The sequence below is a fragment of the Gopherus evgoodei genome, chromosome 1 (assembly GCF_007399415.2).
Source record: "Gopherus evgoodei ecotype Sinaloan lineage chromosome 1, rGopEvg1_v1.p, whole genome shotgun sequence".
Taxonomy (NCBI): Eukaryota; Metazoa; Chordata; order Testudines; family Testudinidae; genus Gopherus; species Gopherus evgoodei.
The window spans coordinates 117,661,711-117,679,822 of NC_044322.1; the positions used below are offsets into that span (position 1 = coordinate 117,661,711).

The 18,112-nt window shown below is 42.0% G+C and overlaps 1 protein-coding gene across 5 annotated transcripts in view; it reads right to left on the reverse strand.

Annotated features, from left to right (window-relative positions):
* Positions 1–5,013: 5,013 nt before the first annotated feature.
* Positions 5,014–18,112, reverse strand: part of NPAS2 (neuronal PAS domain protein 2) — a 153,201-nt gene continuing 140,102 nt past the window's right edge. For all 5 annotated transcript variants that reach the window (XM_030570249.1, XM_030570240.1, XM_030570259.1 and 2 more), the window contains 5 exons: positions 16,746–16,940; positions 11,194–11,282; positions 10,645–10,737; positions 7,861–8,041; positions 5,014–6,216 (listed from right to left, as the gene is read on the reverse strand). In XM_030570249.1, the coding sequence (XP_030426109.1) occupies positions 6,043–6,216; positions 7,861–8,041; positions 10,645–10,737; positions 11,194–11,282; positions 16,746–16,940 (732 nt within the window). In that variant the 3' untranslated portion in view covers positions 5,014–6,042. The remainder of the gene's footprint in view (positions 6,217–7,860; positions 8,042–10,644; positions 10,738–11,193; positions 11,283–16,745; positions 16,941–18,112) is intronic.

Consider the following 18,112-nt stretch of genomic DNA (forward strand, 5'->3'; position numbering starts at 1 on the left):
CCTAACCCTGCAACCCTACAAAGTAACCCAGTGTCCTGACCCTGCAACCGTACAGTAACCCAGGGTCCTAACCCTGCAACCCTACAGTAACCCAGTGCAATAACCCAGCAACTCTACAGTAACCCAGGGTCCTAACCCTGCAACCCTACAGTAACCCAGGGTCCTAACCCTGCAACCCTACAAAGTAACCCAGTGTCCTGACCCTGCAACCGTACAGTAACCCAGGGTCCTAACCCTGCAACCCTACAGTAACCCAGTGCAATAACCCAGCAACTCTACAGTAACCCAGGGTCCTAACCCTGCAACCCTACAAAGTAACCCAGTGTCCTGACCCTGCAACCCTACAGTAACCCAGGGTCCTAACCCTGCAACCCTACAGTAACCCAGTGTCCTGACCCTGCAACCCTACAAAGTAACACAGTGTCCTGACCCTGCAACCGTACAGTAACCCAGGGTCCTAACCGTGCAACCCTACAGTAACCCAGTGTCCTGACCCTGCAACCCTACAGTAACCCAGGGTCCTAACCCTGCAACCCTACAGTAACCCAGTGCAATAAGCCAGCAACCCTATAGTAACCCAGTTCACTCTCAGCAACCCTACAGTAACAACACTGCACTACAGCACTCTGAGAATAGTAGGGCTATGTTATTGACTACAGCTTACCTCTGTCTAGCTGTGTACAATAAATCAACCCGCAGTAATAAACCCAACACAGCATAACTATCCTACAGTTAACATAGCACAGCCTGAGTGCTGTATAATATCAGCTCTACAACCCTAAAATAATAAAACAGTGCAGCATGATGACCCTACAATAATAACAGCCCAGTATAGTGTAGCATTTCTACAGTAATAACCCAGTTTAGACCAACAATAGTAACCCAATACAGCATGACTGACCACAGTAACAACCCATACTGCATTATAGCCTTATAACAATAAGCCAAAGCACTGCGCCTGCTCTGCAATAAACCAGTGCAGTGCGACAGAGAGCCCTAAAGCAGTAAATTGGCATAGCATGTTACAATTCAAAATGGGGCTGGGATATGCAGAAGTGAGCCCGAGAGAGTTTGAGAAAGGATGGACATTGGCCCTCAATCTATTCTTCTGAGCATCATAGTCCTGTATAACAATTAACTGGAAATCAAGCATAGCAAGTTTATTGTTTCCTCCTGTAAACTACTGGCCCCTGGCTATAAGATTCAGATAAACAAGATTATTGACTGCAGAAATGAACTGGTTGAGGGGAATATTGAGAGTTTCAAGACCGGGGTGCTGGAACAATTTTTATAGTGGGGGTGCTTCCCGCATTGGCCTGGAGTGGGTGAACCGCACACCGCCAGTGGGAGCCACGATCGGCTGAACCTGCAGATGCGGAAGGTAAACAGAGTGCTTACCACGTGCCAGAGGTTGCCGACCCTTGCTGTAAACCCTGTATGTAATGGAAACCACTTCTAGGCAGAGGGTGCGGCAGCACCCCTCCCTTGTTCCGGCACCTCTGGTTAAGTCTACACCAAATGAAAAAAAAAAAAGAAGTAATAAGAAAATGGCTAGGGCAAGAAATAACACTATTACAGAAGATTTAAAGAAGACAAATGGGATGGTTTTGACATGTGATATTTAACATGGTGAGACATACCAGAGTGTAAAGAACTAGAACCAGGGGAAGACTAAGGGTACGTCTACACTACAGGATTATTCCGATTTTACATAAACCGGTTTTGTAAAACAGATTGTATAAAGTCGAGTGCACGCGGCCACACAAAGCACAATAATTCAGCGGTGTGCGTCCATGTACCGAGGCTAGCGTCAATTTCCGGAGCATTGCACTGTGGGTAGCTATCCCACAGCTATCCCATAGTTCCCGCAGTCTCCCCCGCCCATTGGAATTCTAGGTTGAGATCCCAATGCATGATGGTGCAAAAACAGTGTCATGGGTGATTCTGGGTAAATGTCGTCACTCATTCCTTCCTCCATGAAAGCAACGGCAGACAATCATTTCGCGCCCTTTTTCCCTGGATTGCCCTGGCAGACCCCACAGCATGGCAACCATGGAGCCCATTTAGCCTTTTGTCACTGTCACCGTATGTGTACTGGATGCTGCTGACAGACACGGTACTGCAGCGCTACACAGCAGCATTCATTTGCCTTTGCAAGGTAGCAGAGATGGTTACCATCCCTATTGTACCGTCTACCGTGCCCTTGTAAATTGGCGATGAGATGATGGTTATCAGTTGTTCTGTACTGTCTGCTATGCTATTATAAATTGGCGATGAGATGACGGTTATCAGTCATTCTGTACCATCTGCTGCTGTCATGTGTGCTCCTGGCTGACCTTCCTTGAGGTTGGCCGGAGGCGCAAAGACAAAAATGAAAATAACTCCCTGGGTCATTCCCTCCTTTATGTTTTATCTAAAAATAGAGTCAATCCTGCCTAGAATATGGGGCAAGTCTACTAGAGAACCAGAGAGCGCAACCGCTCCATGTCAGATCCCGCAGAAATGATGAGCTGCATGCCATTCTAGGGGGTGCCCCTGCAATAACCCCATCTGTTGCTTCCCTCCTCCCCCAACCTTCCTGGGCTACCGTGGCAGTGTCCCCCCATTTGTGTCATGAAGTAATAAAGAAGGCAGGAATAAGAAACACTGAGTTTTTAGTGAGATAAAATGAGGGGGAGGCAGTCTCCAGCTGCTATGATAGTCCAGGCAGGACATTAAACGGTGGAGGGGGAGAGGTGCCCAGCCTCCCGCTGCTATGATAATGCACGCAGTACAGAATCTTTTCTTTACACATGAAAGGGGGGGGAGGGGCTGATGGACCTCAGCCCCCAGTTGCTATGATGAATATGGTTACCAGCCGTTCTGTACCATCTGCTGGGAATGACCGGGAGTCATTCCTATTTTTACCCAGGTGCCCCTGGCCGACCTCACCAAGGCCAGCCAGAAGCACTCACAGGATGATGAGGACAGCTATCAGTCATTTTGTACTGTACCATCTGCCACCGGGGAGGGGAGGGGAGAGGATGCTGCTGTTCAGTGCCGCAGCACCGGGTCTACCAGCAGCATGCAGTAGACATACGGTGACATTGAAAAAAGTCAAGAAACAATTTTTTTTCCCTTTTCTTTCATGGGGGTGGGTAAGTTGACTAGATATACCCTAAACCACCCCGGACAATGTGTTTGACCCTACAGGCATTGGGAGCTCAGCCAAGAATGCAAATGCTTTTCAGAGACTGCGGGGACTGTGGAATAGCTGGAATCCTCGGTCCCCCCTCCCTCCCTCCATGAGCGTCCATTTGATTCTTTCGCTTTCCGTTATGCTTGTCACACAGCACTGTATCATAGCCTGGAGATTTTTTCAAATGCTTTGGCATTTCATCTTCTGTAATGGAGCTGTGATAGAACAGATTTGTCTCCCCATACAGCGATCAGCTCCAGTATCTCCCATATGGTCCATGCTGAAGCTCTTTTTGGATTTGGGACTGCATCGCCACCCATGCTGATCAGAGCTCCACGCTGGGCAAACAGGAAATGAAATTCAAAAGTTCACGGGGCTTTTTCTGTCTACCTGGCCAGTGCATCCGAGTTCAGATTGCTTTCCAGAGCGGTCACAGTGGTGCACTGTGGGATACCACCCGGAGGCCAATATCGTCGATTTGCAGCCACACTAACCCTAATCCGACATGGCAATACCGATTTCAGTGCTACTCCCCTCGTCGGGGAGGTGTACAGAAACCGGTTTAAAGAGTCCTTTATATCAATATAAAGGGCCTCGTTGTGTGGACTGGTGCAGGGTTAAATCGGTTTAACGCTGCTAAATTCGGTTTAAATCGTAGTGTAGACCAGGCCTAAGGATACATTGGATAGACACTGTGAAGAATGACAGAACAAAAAATCATTAACGATGAGTTAAGCTCTGAAGCTGATTCAAGACAGGAAGTGGTGGAAAGACTTCATGAGCTCATCGGTGCTGTTGATCTGGTGTCAAAGAAGGAAGAGAGCATGGCCAGAGCACCTTGCACTCTGGTAATCCCTGCCACTGCAACAGCCCCTTGGCTTCAGTTGCAGCCAACATAACTTAGAGCAGTGGTTCCCAAGCATATTTGACAGCACCCCCTCCTCCTTTGTACCTGCAGCAGTTTATCCCTCCCCCGCACCTTCAAGTACCTGGCCAGCAGCCACTGCTCTCCATCCGCCCAGCTCTGAATGTGCACAATAAGTCTTTTTTGACTCCTAAATATTCTCACACCCCTTGCCCCCCAGAATACATTCCACCTCCTCCAATTTGAGAACCTCTGGGTTAGGGCAACCCTCAAGCTGCTTTAATTTATGGCAGAGGCAAAACAGTCTCTAGCTGTCTCCAGGATCAGGAAAGCACTAACAAAACTTTAAGCCATCTTTTCATCTCCTATCCCGTGGCTACCTTGGCTAAAACTAAGGCTCTGCCCCACAGTATCTTGAGAATTTTAAGTGAAATGATATTTCCCGATGAGGAACTAGTTACCTACAGGTACAAGTTTAATGTTGTTATCTTTTGGGGCTCCCTAAAGCAGTATTATTCTGGTTACCTGTGATGAAACAAGGAGAGGAACAAAACTCAGAAAAGGTTTTTTTGGAAACAAACATCAAACAGTTTGTAAGGTTACAGCGAGTCTTTCAAGTCTAAATTGAATTACATAGTTAAACCGCCATAGGAAGGAGAATGTGTATAAATTCTGTAGTAAAACTTTTCAGTTGCTTTATTATGCTCCAGCCAGAGCAAATACAAATAATGTGCATTATTAAATGGAAAGAAAAAAATAATTTGAGGATGTATATAGCATGAGACAGCAGCTCCCTTCACAAAAATGTTACTAATTCACTAATTGATTACTAAATATTCACTCACAAAAATAAAGAAACAAAAAGCACAAAAAACCCTTTATACTTGTGAAATGAGTTGATATTTCATATACAAAATAATTTCCACATAATTCCATATAATTTTATTTTATATAGAAATAGGTCATTATTACAACAGCTGTACAATGCACTACTTTTTATTTTATAATTACATAAAATCTTTCTTAGAAACATAAAACATACAAAAAAGCAAAAAGTGCATTTTTAAAGGAAAATTTAAATGTTATCATGAAAAAGATATGTGATAATTTGCAGCATCCCTAGTCACTGGGCCAAAACACAGTGCATATTTTTCAGATACTTGTTGCTATGACCAGTTGTAAGTGGGCTGTTCATTTTGCAGAAGAACCCACTTTATCTTAGCAAAGAGTCTACTATATTCTGGAACAATACAGCTGCATGATTGTGCTTATATTTTTAGTTCTCCTTTGCAGTTAAAATTCACAGAGTAAACAGGAAACAGTCCTGTGTTTTTTGTTTTTAATCAGAAAGCTGGTAGGGTAAACTGCTTTAATACCTTTAGGTTATAAATCAAGGGGTATGGATTGTGTAGCATTTTTAACTGTGACTGGGCTTTCTGTTTAATTGGATGTACCAGTCTGGCCACCAGAATAACGACACAAACCTCTCTTTATAGAAAGTGCCTAGGTTATATCTTCTGTGCAGTTGTGCAAAACGATAATAATCATAATAAAAATAATCTCTTGTTCTCTGCTCTATAGATTTTTGTTCCATTGCTTTTCTTACACAAAAGATGAACTGAAACAGTGTAGGCCAAGTACCTCATGTGTCTGTTCACAGTCTTTAGGAATCAGCGTGCTCTCAGAATGATGTACCAACAAGAAAGTTCTCCTGCCGCACAGTAATCAGTGATGGAGTTCGCACAGGATAGCATTCATGTTTATTTTACTCAGTCTGATGATATATAATATTGTCATGAAACAGTGCAAACTGAATCCAACTCCTTTTCCGTTACATTGCCTGCTGCAGTCCACACTCTGTGGTCTGCTACTGCCATGGAGCTTTGAAATGAATGTATGTGCAAAAGTCAAAATTGTAGGTTCCGTCATTTCTTCTCTCCTGCCCCACAGGTCTATTGGTTATAGCTAATCGTGCATTGATTGTGCTGGTGTGGGACTATCATAGTGGCTGTGGTAGATTTGATGATTCTGACAAGCTACTGGTTCTTCTTGAAGCAAGTGGCACTGGCTGCTGCTGTGGATGATGGTATCCTATATTTCCTTGCAGCTGTGAGTAGGATGCCAGGAGCAAAGAATCGGGTTGCTCACTGTGTAAAGGACTTGGTGTCTGCACCTACAGATAAAAGAAAATTCATTTGCGCGATTTGATAACAAGTTCTTGTTTCTTAATGTGAAAGGTATTTTAGGAAATTATTACAATAGTTTGCAGCCTTATTCTTAGGCTAAATATTTCATAGACTATGTACTTGGTATTAGTTAGCTTAGGTAATAGGGCCTGATCCTGCACAATTGAAGTCAATGGGAATTCTAAAATTGACTTTAATGGGAATAGGATCTGTCCAATAGCACAGAAGTGGCTTTTCCATCAGTTTCAGTCTTCAAGATTTTAATCCCAAGATTTTTTAAATCAGTGGAATTTTGCCATTGACTTCATTGGGTTTGGGATCAAGCTTTACAGGCCCAATCCAGCTGAAGTTAATAGGAAGACTCCTGTTGACTTCAATATGGGTTGGATTAGTCTCAAAGAATAAATCAATTAGCTGGTTCATATCACCTGGTTCTTTCAGGCAATTTGCCCCAGTGCATGCTCCTTGCCCCTTGAGGGGGAAATATGGGTAAAAAACAAGAATGTAGTTTGTTTATTTATTTAAATACAGATTACTGTGAGAAAAGAAGAGCTATTCAGGGAGTCTTTGTCCAGGGTGAGAAAAAAAGCATAGAGAGCACAGCACAGAAGCTGTTAAGAGTCCATGAAACAAGAAGAAATTCTTTGGAGGGCATATTAGATTTAGAAATTGGCTTTTGGCTTGCAGGATTTGTGAGCCTTTTACAAACATTAATTACTACATAAAACACTCCTGTAGAGTAAGTATCCTTAGGCCCACTTTGCAGATGGACAGAAATTAAACAGTTTGCGCAAGTCACACAGAGAGACAATGGCAGAGTGAGGAATAGAACTCCGGAATTCTGATACCTTATCCCCCATCTAATCGTTGTAAAATGTCCTGTTCCTCACCACTGGTGAAGTCCTTTGCCTGCCATGCATCTAAAACTATTAAATAAAGTGACCTGATGTTTCATATACAGTTATTTCCAGGGTTGCACTCAACTCAGTCGAAGTTGTAGCACCAACACAACTATGGTAACTGGATTCTGTTTTGGCTTAGCACATCAGCAACAGCACTATCACCTAAGTTCCGCCTTCAGAAATTTTAATGCAGAATGTGATGATGTAAAAGATAGTAAAAAAAACACCTGGATTTTCAGATCTCATTTCAAATTTGTGGTACTGGCAGTTAGAAAAATCATCTTTTGATTTGTAAACTGAGGAAATTTAATACAGAAGCAACGAGACACTAAAGTTTAACTCCATGATGACAATTTTCTGACTGTGACTGTGATTTAAGTACATTTGGGTTTGTCATTTTAATTTTCCAATTTACAGTATTGGTGTTTTTTTTAAATATTTTGACTTAGCTTAATGCTTAATTGGTGTGTTTGAAAGGTTCACATAACATTTCAGGTCCTTATTCAATTTCTATGATATGTGCAAAATTTAACATCTTTAGTATGGAAATCTATGTAGCATATCCTCAGTCATGTTCCCAATGAAATTTATGGCAAAACTTCCATTGACTTTGCTGAGAGCATGAGTAGACCCCATTTGTTCTGTCATCTAAAGATCGTAAGTTCTTTACTGCTTTGCATATTATTGCACAGATACAAACTGTGTATTATCCTTTCTGTTCTAGCCCACCTGAAGGTAGCAATGCTGCTGCTGTTGCTGGAGTTGCATAGGTTGCAGAGATGATGTCTGAGATGGCTGTGAGGCAGAAAACCCTGGATGTAACACTGCTTGTCCCATCAGCACTATAGGTGAACTGCTGCTGGAAGTTTGCAGTTCCAGACTTTGAAACAATTGTTGGTTTTGAGAATATCTATTTAAAAAAAATCAAGAATAAACTGTTGAAAACTCAGATGTGATGTCAGGGTACTAGGGCTAAAATCCTTATCCTTAAAATAGTGTCATTGGACCTTTAATGATAGAGAGAGACCTCAATTTCAAACCTCATCTGAAAGATAGCACCTCTAGCTGCACGTTTCCCCTGAGTCTGCAGCCGGCCTGGGACAACAGCTCTAGGAAATGCGGCAGTAACTGTTAAGTCTAATTACGACACCATCAGAGTCAGATTTTCATGTAACATAGGTGACCAGTTGTGTGGTGCACAACCACTGCAGGTGTGCAAGCAACTCAGGTTAAGTGCCGCTGAACCTTGGGGCAGGCTGCAGCACCCAAGAGATTTTTGTTCTCCCACTGAATAGAAGTTTAGTAGAGCACATTAGGTCATATCCTCCCCACTCCCAGCACTGGGTCAACTGCCCCTCATCATTCTCCTGATTGCTTGTATTGTTATTGATGGGAGATCTACTATGGATTGAGGGGTGTATATGGACCTGCCTTTGCAGACTAAGTCCTGGCCCAGCATTCAAAATAAATTGCCCTGAGTTTCAGAAGTATTGAGAACCCTGGAGCTCCCACAGACATCAGGGGAACCGCAGGTGCTCAGCATCACTGAAAATCAGGCCCAGAATGACACTGATGCCTCTGCCTGGGCCAGAGCTCTCTGAGTAAGGGGCTTCAGTGGCAAGTGACGGGGGCAGGGCTGGCTTTCGGAAGTGTGGGGCCCAATTCAAACATTTTTGGCAAGGCCCTGGCAGGGATGACTAAAAAAATTAAAAATTAAAAAAAGCCTTTCATTTCTTAGCAACTGGTTCCCTATAAAAAGTTCTGATTTAAGGGATACGCCACAGTATGTATTTTTTGTACCAATACGGTTACCATACATCTGTATTTTCCCGGGAGGAATTTTTTAATTTTAAAACTTTCTCCCGGACAGTGATTTAAGAACCAAAATGCCTGAACTAGTAATGAGCTCCATTTCACATGTGTGGGTCCCCACCACTCCCTGGAGGTGTGCTAGAGTGACCAGATATCCCGATTTTATAGAGACAATCCCAATTTTTGGGTCTTTTTCTTATATAGGATCCTATTACCCCCCACCCCCACCCCGATTTTTCACACTTGCTATCTGGTCACCTGAGGGTATGCATATGTGTTGGTCCCAGCTGTACCCTGCCCCGCTCATTGAAGCAGGCGGCAAAGGCAGCTGGAGCCCCAGCCCTTTGAATAGCTCCCAGAGCCTCCCACTACCCCAGGAATCTGGGGGCTATTTAAAGGGTCCGAGGCTCCCCTGCTTCTACTGCCTCGGCCCTTTAAATAGCTGAGGGAGCCCTGGGGAAGCGGAGGGGCTCCAGCAGCTATTTAAAGGGCTGGGGCGGTAGAAACAATGGGAGCCCCAGACTTTTTAAATAGCCCCCAGAGCCCCGCAGCCCTACCCCAGGGCCCCAGCAGTGGGGCTCTGGTGGCAATTTAAAGGGCCTGGGGTAGGGCTGCGGGGCTCTTTAAATTGCCCCCTGGGGAAGCTGGGCCACCCCAGTACAGCTCTTGCTGGTACGCCAAACCGGGGCTTGAGCGTGGGGCCCTCTTAGGGGCGGAGCCCGATTCAGGGGAATTGCTTGAATTGGCCTAAAGCCGGCCCTGGGTGTGGGGCAGAGTAAAGCAACCAGGACGGTCATAATGGAGGCTGGAACTCTGTCCTCTCCTCACACCTGTGGGGAAGACAGGCCTTCAGACACCCCCTCCCGCCTGCAATGCACTTTCTAGCCCAGGAGCAAGGAACCATTTCACACCTTAGCGCTGGGGGGAGCTGAAGCCCAGAACGGGGAAGTAACTTGCTTGAAGTCATCCAGTGAGTTGGTGCCAGGGTGGAGAATAGAAGCCAGATCCCAACTCCCAGCTCTGTGTTCTGATCCCCAAAACAGTCCTTTCCAGGGGGGCAGGAGGGGCTCTGGCCACATGCAGGAGACCCAAGGCCATTTATTTTCATTAAATATGTAGACTAAATAATGAAATTAATAAATTTTCAAGCTGAATGTGTATTAACGCTAATGAACAATGCCACATTATGCAGTATTCATTTTTGAAAGTTTATAATAGATGATGCTCCGGGGGAAGGGAAGCGGGAGGGCGGGTGCAAGGTAGAAGTTTCACCTAGGGTGTAAAATATCCTTGCATGGGCCCTGGTGGAGTTACACTGATATCAGACTAGAGTGAGAGGAGAATAAGGCCCTAGCAATTCAAGGTGGGTCAGTACTGAAGCTGGGGTCAGATATTTAGTATATCTCCTCGTACTCATTTTGGCGGATCAGAAACTCAGCACTGGGACAAGTACTAAATGTGAGAGAGAGAAGCAACGAAAGGATCCCTGTTCTTGGCTTGCTGAAATCCCACTAACACATTCTGTTTCTCACAATAGTAATTTTAGACACTGAACCAACCAGAAAGGGTAAGATTAACCCTAGAAGCCTCTTACTCAAAGAGAATCAGAACTGATGTTTACTATTACTGGCAGATCTCATTATAAAAGGCCATGCTCTCTCAAAAGTCACTTCAGTGCTTTATTTTTCACAAGTAACATACTTAGCCTGGCGTCCAGCCACACTGATCTCTGAAGCGAGTCTTGAATTACAGGAACTAGGCATCATTGGCTGAATAGGCTGGCTCAGCAACAGTCTTGCACATGGGAAAGAGAAGAACTAACATTATTGCATGAACATGTATTCCAACTCACAATCTAGTTTTAGGTGATCTACTAATTTTTAACCCATTTTTTTTCTTTCAAGGCCTACGTATTTTCATTCTAGTGCAGTGATTTTCAATGTTTTTTTCATTTGCGGACCCCCTACAAAGTTTTGAATGGAGGTGTGGATCCCTTTGGAAATCTTGGACATAGTCTGCAGACCTCCAAGGGTCCAAGGACCGCCAGTTGAAAACCACTGTTCTGTGGTAACGGCAACTTTTTGCAAACCCTTTAGCCAAACCTCAGATTTTAGTGCCTTTCACTCTACAACTTGTCAACATACTTCACCCTCCTTAGTGTTCAGAATCCTCATCTATCATGTAGCAAAATGATAAATGGACAGGTTTTTTGTCAGGGAAGAATTGACTAATTTATTAAAAATCATTTACCTCAGTTGTCGGTCCTGGCTGAAATCTGGACTAACATGACACTGGTTGCTATCCTGTGCTATAGCAGCAGATGGAGCCATGTTCACAGCCTGTGGGAGCACAGCAGAACTGGTAAATTGTGAAGCTAGGCTGCTAGATGAGTGACTGGTGTTCTGCATTACTTGTGCACTTCTCATCGATTTCTGATTCTAGATCACACACACACACACACACACACACACACACACACACACACACACACACACACACAAAAGATTTTTATTATGGCAGGAATATATGAGCAAAACGTATGGTGTGCTATAGGAGGTACCCTTGTGATATACTCTGATTGGACTTCACAATAGAAAGGGCTATTTGGGCAGGAGAAGTGAATGACTGACATGTCCTGATCTGGTACATTACAGTTGTTTTCCTGGAAGTCTGGGGGCAAACTGGGGTCTGAGAACAATTGCACAGAGTGATGACAGGAAAGACAGTGAAAGTAGACAAGGAAAGGTAAGTCATTCCTGATCAGTTTTTGGAGAAAGACTTAAAAATCACATACTGTGATCATGTGACACAAGCATAACCTTAATTATTACATGATGAGGTGTGCCCTGTGTATATGTGTGTGTGTACAGAGGCAGGTGCTATCGCAGTACAAATAATACATTTTAAGAGTCTGTAATATGCTATTTATTACCCTCACATATGCACAACTATTTCACCACATTTTATTTTATAGACTTTTCAGAGTATTTAACTCTGAAACCAGAGTACTCTGAAAGCAAAGCAGGCCCTGTAATTCTAAGAACCAGTTCTGGAAACACAGAAACTCCCAAGACAACACCAAAGCAAAATTAGAAGGGATCACTATTGTCACTAAAGTCCTGTGATGGGAATAAACCTTACTATGTACAAAAGGATTTTTTTCAGGGTGAATTTGATTTAAACCAAATTGATTTAAATCACTAGTCAGGAAGATTAGATTTAATCATGGATTTCTACATAAAAGTGCATTCTTGTTGGTTGTTATAACCTTAATACATATTCTTCACAACTCAGAGATAGATGTAAGTTTCATTTTTAGAAGATACACACTATACATTTTTAAAGTGATTTATTTAGAAAACTTTTCAGATTAGTTTTACAGCTATATCAGAAAATGAATGATTGTTTGGTTGTTTCATTTACCAAAGGTCATTGAAGCAGATATTTATGAAGTCATTGGGAGGGGAACTATCTCCAGTTCAACAGGTTAATCAATATTTGGAGGATTTTCTTGCCCTGCTGTATAAGGAGGAAAACATCACCAGATAGACATTTAAATTGCTTTATTTAACTAAAACAACGTTATGTATTCTGGATTTTTTTCTTCAATGGCAAACATATACTATTTTAACAAAACAAGCATATGAATTTTTTAATTTAGTTAAACATTCAAGTTTTTTAAAATCAGGGTTTTTTTTGTTAAAATTTGTTTTTAACTAAAATAGTTAAATTAAATATATTTAAAAAAAAACAAAAATTAAATCGACTATGTCAGCCAGGTCAACACGAGAAACTTAAAATATTGGCTTTTGCAGCTAACTTAGTCGTCTTCACCTTCATTTTCCTGTTTGTTCATAATCTGGAAAAGTAAAACAAGCTTTCCTGCTTTTTCAGATCCCAAACGATTTCTCAGTTTGGAATGAATTAGTCCAAAGGAAGAAAATATTCTTTCTACACTGGCAGAAGAAGCTACTGCTGTTAAAAGTGAGATTATCACTTCAATAGTCTCTCAAACCAAGTGCTTAAGTGACTTCCACCAGTTCACTGGCATGACTTTCTTTAAAACATCATTAGCAAACATATATTTCTTGAACGGTTCACCCTTAGCTCTGAAGTTTATTATAGTTGGCATTATGGAGGGACGATTGCTGGATGTCCATGTCATAGCCAACTTCTTTTCTTCAGCAGTTAAGATTTGACCCTGGTCCTGAGTATTGAGAATATTTGCAAGAAAATGAGCTGGAGATAGTGCTTGTCCCATTCGTTTTTTTAACGCTTGTAATTTAACTCTATCACTGAATATTTCTCTTTTTAAGATCTCACTCAGTGCCTTCCAAATTTCAACAGCGACAGCAATAAAACAGCTATTTCCCTGTGTTTTGTTCAAGGCTACAGAAATAGGATTCAGGGTGCTCAGCATGTGTTCAACATTTCTCTTAAGCCCAATGCTGAGAACTTTGGCTGTGACAGTGCCATCTATTTTTTCACAATTTTGTTGGCAAACTGTCATCAGATTAGGCCAGTTCTTGATATAGTGCTCAAAACAGTCCATTGCTGCGTTCCACTGCACGTCTTGTGGGAGAGTTAGCTAGGTTCCTCCCACTTTTTTAAGAGCAGCTGCTGCAAAGTGGTTGTTACGGAAGTATTTTGCAGTTTCAGTAACATTAGCCTTTTTTTCTGGAACACTGAAGTCTTTGGCTAAGAGGTGCCTCAAATGAGCACTGCAACCATATGTTATTAGCTTGGGACTCTCTTCACTCTCTTCTAAATAATTTCGTCTAACCTTGGATACATTTGCAGCATTGTCTGTGACCAAGCTGTGTACTAGACATTTGAATTTTTTTCAGCTTGTTATACCTTTTACTGCTACTTCTTGTAAGTATTTTGCTGTCTGTGTATTTCCTGATGTATCAATTGTTTCTGTAAGGAAGACATTCCCTTCTTCTGTTGTCACATAAGCACATACAGCAGGATCATTGTGGACATTGCTCCACACATCAAGACTCAGGTTAACAATTTTACCCTTTAGACCTTCTGCACACTGCTCAATTTCTCTTTCATACACTTTATCCAGCAATTTGCCTGCGACATCTGCTTTGTTGGGTGGACTGTATCCTAGTCTTAATGACTGAACCATGTTAATGAAGTGTGGGTTCTCAGTCATACGGAAAGGAGAGTTTGTTGCATATACAAACCAGGAAATTTTTCCATCAATTACTTCTTTTTGTAAACTGCTAGTTCTTATCACAAACTTATCTAGGGTTGTTTCTGGATGGTGGAGATTTTTTTTTCTTTTTGCTACAAGTGATATACTGTGGCTATGTGACATACATGATGTGACTGAAACACTATCATTGGCAGATAAGTCTGGAACTATAGAAAATGATGGTGATCTTGAAGGTGGATAGTCTTCAGAATCCTGTATGTTGAGAATGGATTCTCCTAAACAAAATAAGTCAATGCAGTTATTTAATTATTACTACCATACTGCTCATTTAGTATTACTCATTGCATTCACTGACACTCAGTACTACTTTAAATCATAAAAGGAAGGTCTGCCTGTTTCAGCTATTTATTTTTTATCACATATAAAATAGTACCATAGAGTAACAACTATATTTTTTGCTCAAACATGAAAATTCAAGAGTAGTCCAGAAGGAAGACAGGCAGTCTTTAAGAAAGAAGTATGAAATAAAAAAGTTTACCAACCTGAAGATCCTACATGTTCAGATATGTTCCTTTCATCATCTTCAATGCACCTTCCTCCTGAGAAGGAACACTTCTCATGATGTTGTTTCATTCGGGCAAACAGGCCTTGCATTTTTTTGTTGCATTTTACACACATGCCTGTCTTACTCACAGGTAGAGGAACTTCATTAAAATATTTCCAAACTGGATCTCTTTTACGGCCTGCTGCCATTATAGGTTTTCCCTTCTAGTGAGAGAATGGCATGATAGATCTCAAATCAATGAAGGCTACACTCAGAAAGACCTCAAGATTTCTGGAGTATGCTGCTGAAACAGTTCACTTTTGTTTCTACTGCCTGTCCCTCCCTTCTCACATTTATCTCCAGACTTCGTCTCCTTGTCCAGATCTATTCCGCCCCCAACAATCTTCTATTCATTGAACTTTTTGAAACTTTGCACTTTTAGAGAGAGGTAAGGGATTGACTCTGTGTACACAAATTTGCAGAGGGACAAGAGGCTTCAGGTCTGTTATTTTTCACCTCTATATATTATTTATTTATTTACTTATGTAAAACATTTTTGCTGTTAACAAGCATGTTATCTCTGGAGACACAAATCCACAGTTTGAGAACTGCAAAACTAAGCATCTCTGATGGTATCTTCTAGACTGAGCACTGAGTCCCACTGGGTAGATAGAAAGATTAACCTAAATAATCTATACCAGGGGTCGGCAGCCTTTCAGAAGTGCTGTGCCAAGTCTTCATTTATTCACTCTAATTTAAGGTTTCATGTGCCAGTAATACATTTTAATGTTTTTAGAAGATCTCTTTCTATAAGTCTATAATATATAACTAAACTATTGTTGTATGTAAAGTAAATAAGACTTTTAAAATGTTTAAGAAGCTTCATTTAAAATTAAATTAAAATGCAGAGCCCCCCCGGACTGGTGGCCAGGACCTGGGCAGTGCGAGTGCCACTGAAAATCAGCTTGCGTGCTGCCTTCGGCACCCGTGCCGTAGGTTGCCTACCCCTGATCTATACAAAAGCCCCTGGAACCCCATAAAATTGGGTCCATAATCCATGAACTATTGGAACTCATTTACAAAACTTTGCTTAAACATTAAATGAATATATTGTCTCATACTATAGAATTAGAATTTATAATCCCTATTCCATGATGAGATACTTTTAGATATATTTTTTCCTCAAAAAGAATTTTATCCAAAAAATCCAGTTTAAATTAAAAAATCCAATTTAAATAAAAGAAATCTGATTTTTTAACTTTTTTTAAAAAAATCATTGATTTTTAGCCACCTTGATTTTTTTTATTATTATAAACCATGGGAGCATTTTATTTTAATAGACTTATTATAATACAGGGGCACAGGAGGTTAAGAGGTACAACTGCATGATTTGAAGGTACAGTTGTAAATGTGTTCACCGAACAGCAGTACGTGAACAGAAATGGATGTGTGCTAGGATTCTGTTGAAGAAGAAACAATGGAAAGGCAGAGAAAGCTCTGTAATAAGGCAGAAAGATAACTATGCTAAGAATACTTGCAGAATCACAGCTCTCAATTACTAATAGTTAAGAGTTTAATTTTCTTTCTCTGGGCTGGAGTCTGTTGCTCTTGTATGATGGTGGCCTCAGTTCAGTTCCTTATGGGCAAGCCCCCACATCAACAGTACACCTTCATAACTAGCCATAAATAGGCTGTGTTGATGGTCTCAGGCATGACTGACTGGACAAGGTTAAAGCACTTTTTTGGTGCTGGAAAGGTTGCTTTGCTGTTGCAGATACTGCCAGTCTCCATGGTTGTCAACTTGGCACCTTTCATGAACAATAAAAGAAAAATAGGTCTCCACACACTCCCCTGTTCAGTTGTAAAATGGAAACAAGCTGGTTGCATAATGCTCCTGGTTTAGATCTTTAAACAAATCAGATCTTAAAGTAAAGGAGAAAGCTATGGGGAGAAGCTTTTGTTTAGAAGGAAAGATAAAAACGGCCACACATTTCTATTTACAATACTGATGTCGTTATCTGTAATCATTCAGTAATGACTTCAGTTGCTTGCATCCACATTCATTTCTTTGTAGTGAAATAATATGTTTACCTGGCTTGATACCACATTCGCTTCTCTTAATATTTGCTGGTTTGCTGGTTGGGAAGATGCAACTTGCCCTTGAAGTTGAGGACTGGGGATAAGCTGCTGCTGAGAAATTATCCTTGACCTCTGCTGTAGCTGCTGAGGATCTGGCTGCTGTATGTTGCTAAAGCTCAGGGACACTGTTGGCTGCTGTAAAAACATCTGGAAAAAAAGAAGAACTTTTTTTCTTTTTCTCTGAAATAAGCTCTCATATCCTAAAGGGAGATCATAATATTTCTTAATTAATTAACATTGTGCTATAGTTAATTGTGTATCATATGACCTTTTTAGAATATAGATTGTGCAATCTATTTTTTTTAAAGTATATTCACTGTTCATGAATGGTGCCCGAAGGCTGAAGTCCTCTCTCCACAGCAAAGCACAAGACTGTAGCAGCAGTTCAATGGGCATTAACTCTGTTTGGGAGGGACCACCTGTGGAGATAGGAGAGTAATTCTGTGCCCATTCAATCCTTGGTCTCTTTTTTTAGCAAAGAAAGCTGAGGCTGCCTTCAAATTTGTCTCTGACAGTTCAACACCATAAAGGACTGTCGGGCTGAGTCTTTTTAATGATGTCACAGCCAGGCACAAGCTCCCAATGTTGCATGGCTGGGCCCTTGTCCCTGAAAAGATATGTATGGCTATGTCTACTCTATGGAGCCTATGTCGGCATAGTTCTGCTGGCATAGCCCCCTAGTGTGGACACAACCTACACCAGGGGTTCTCACTGCAACCCTCTTCTGACAACAAAAGTTATTACACAACCCCAGGAGGGGGGACTGAAGCCTGAGCCTGCCCCAGGTGGGTGGGAAGGGGCAAAGCCAAAGCCCAAGGACTTCAGCCCCAGGTGAGTGCCTGTAACCTGAGCCCTGCTGTCCAAGGCTGAAGCCTTTTGTCTTTGGCCCCGGGCAGTGGGGCTTGGGCTTCGCCTTCAGCACCAGGTCCCAGCAAGTCTAATGCCAGCCCTGGCGACCCCATTAAAATGGGGTCCCGACCCACAGTTTGAGAACCACTGGCCTACACTAATAGCAAGAAACACCTCCTGCCCCCGCAACGATATCAGCTACATCAACAGCAGCACTCTTGCTTCCACATAGCTGTATTTACACTGGGGAGTAGGTCAGTGTACCTATGCAGGTCAGAGGTGTAGTTTGTTCATGCCCCTGACCAGCAGAGCTACACCAACATAACTTTGAAATGTAGATCACGCCTTAATAAACTGGTGAGCACTATACTTGGGTCTAACTTCCAGTCAGATAACTATCTCCTGGTGTTAAGCCTAGCCAGGTCATGAGGGGCACTTAAAATATTATGACAAAAAGCTAACAGAGCACC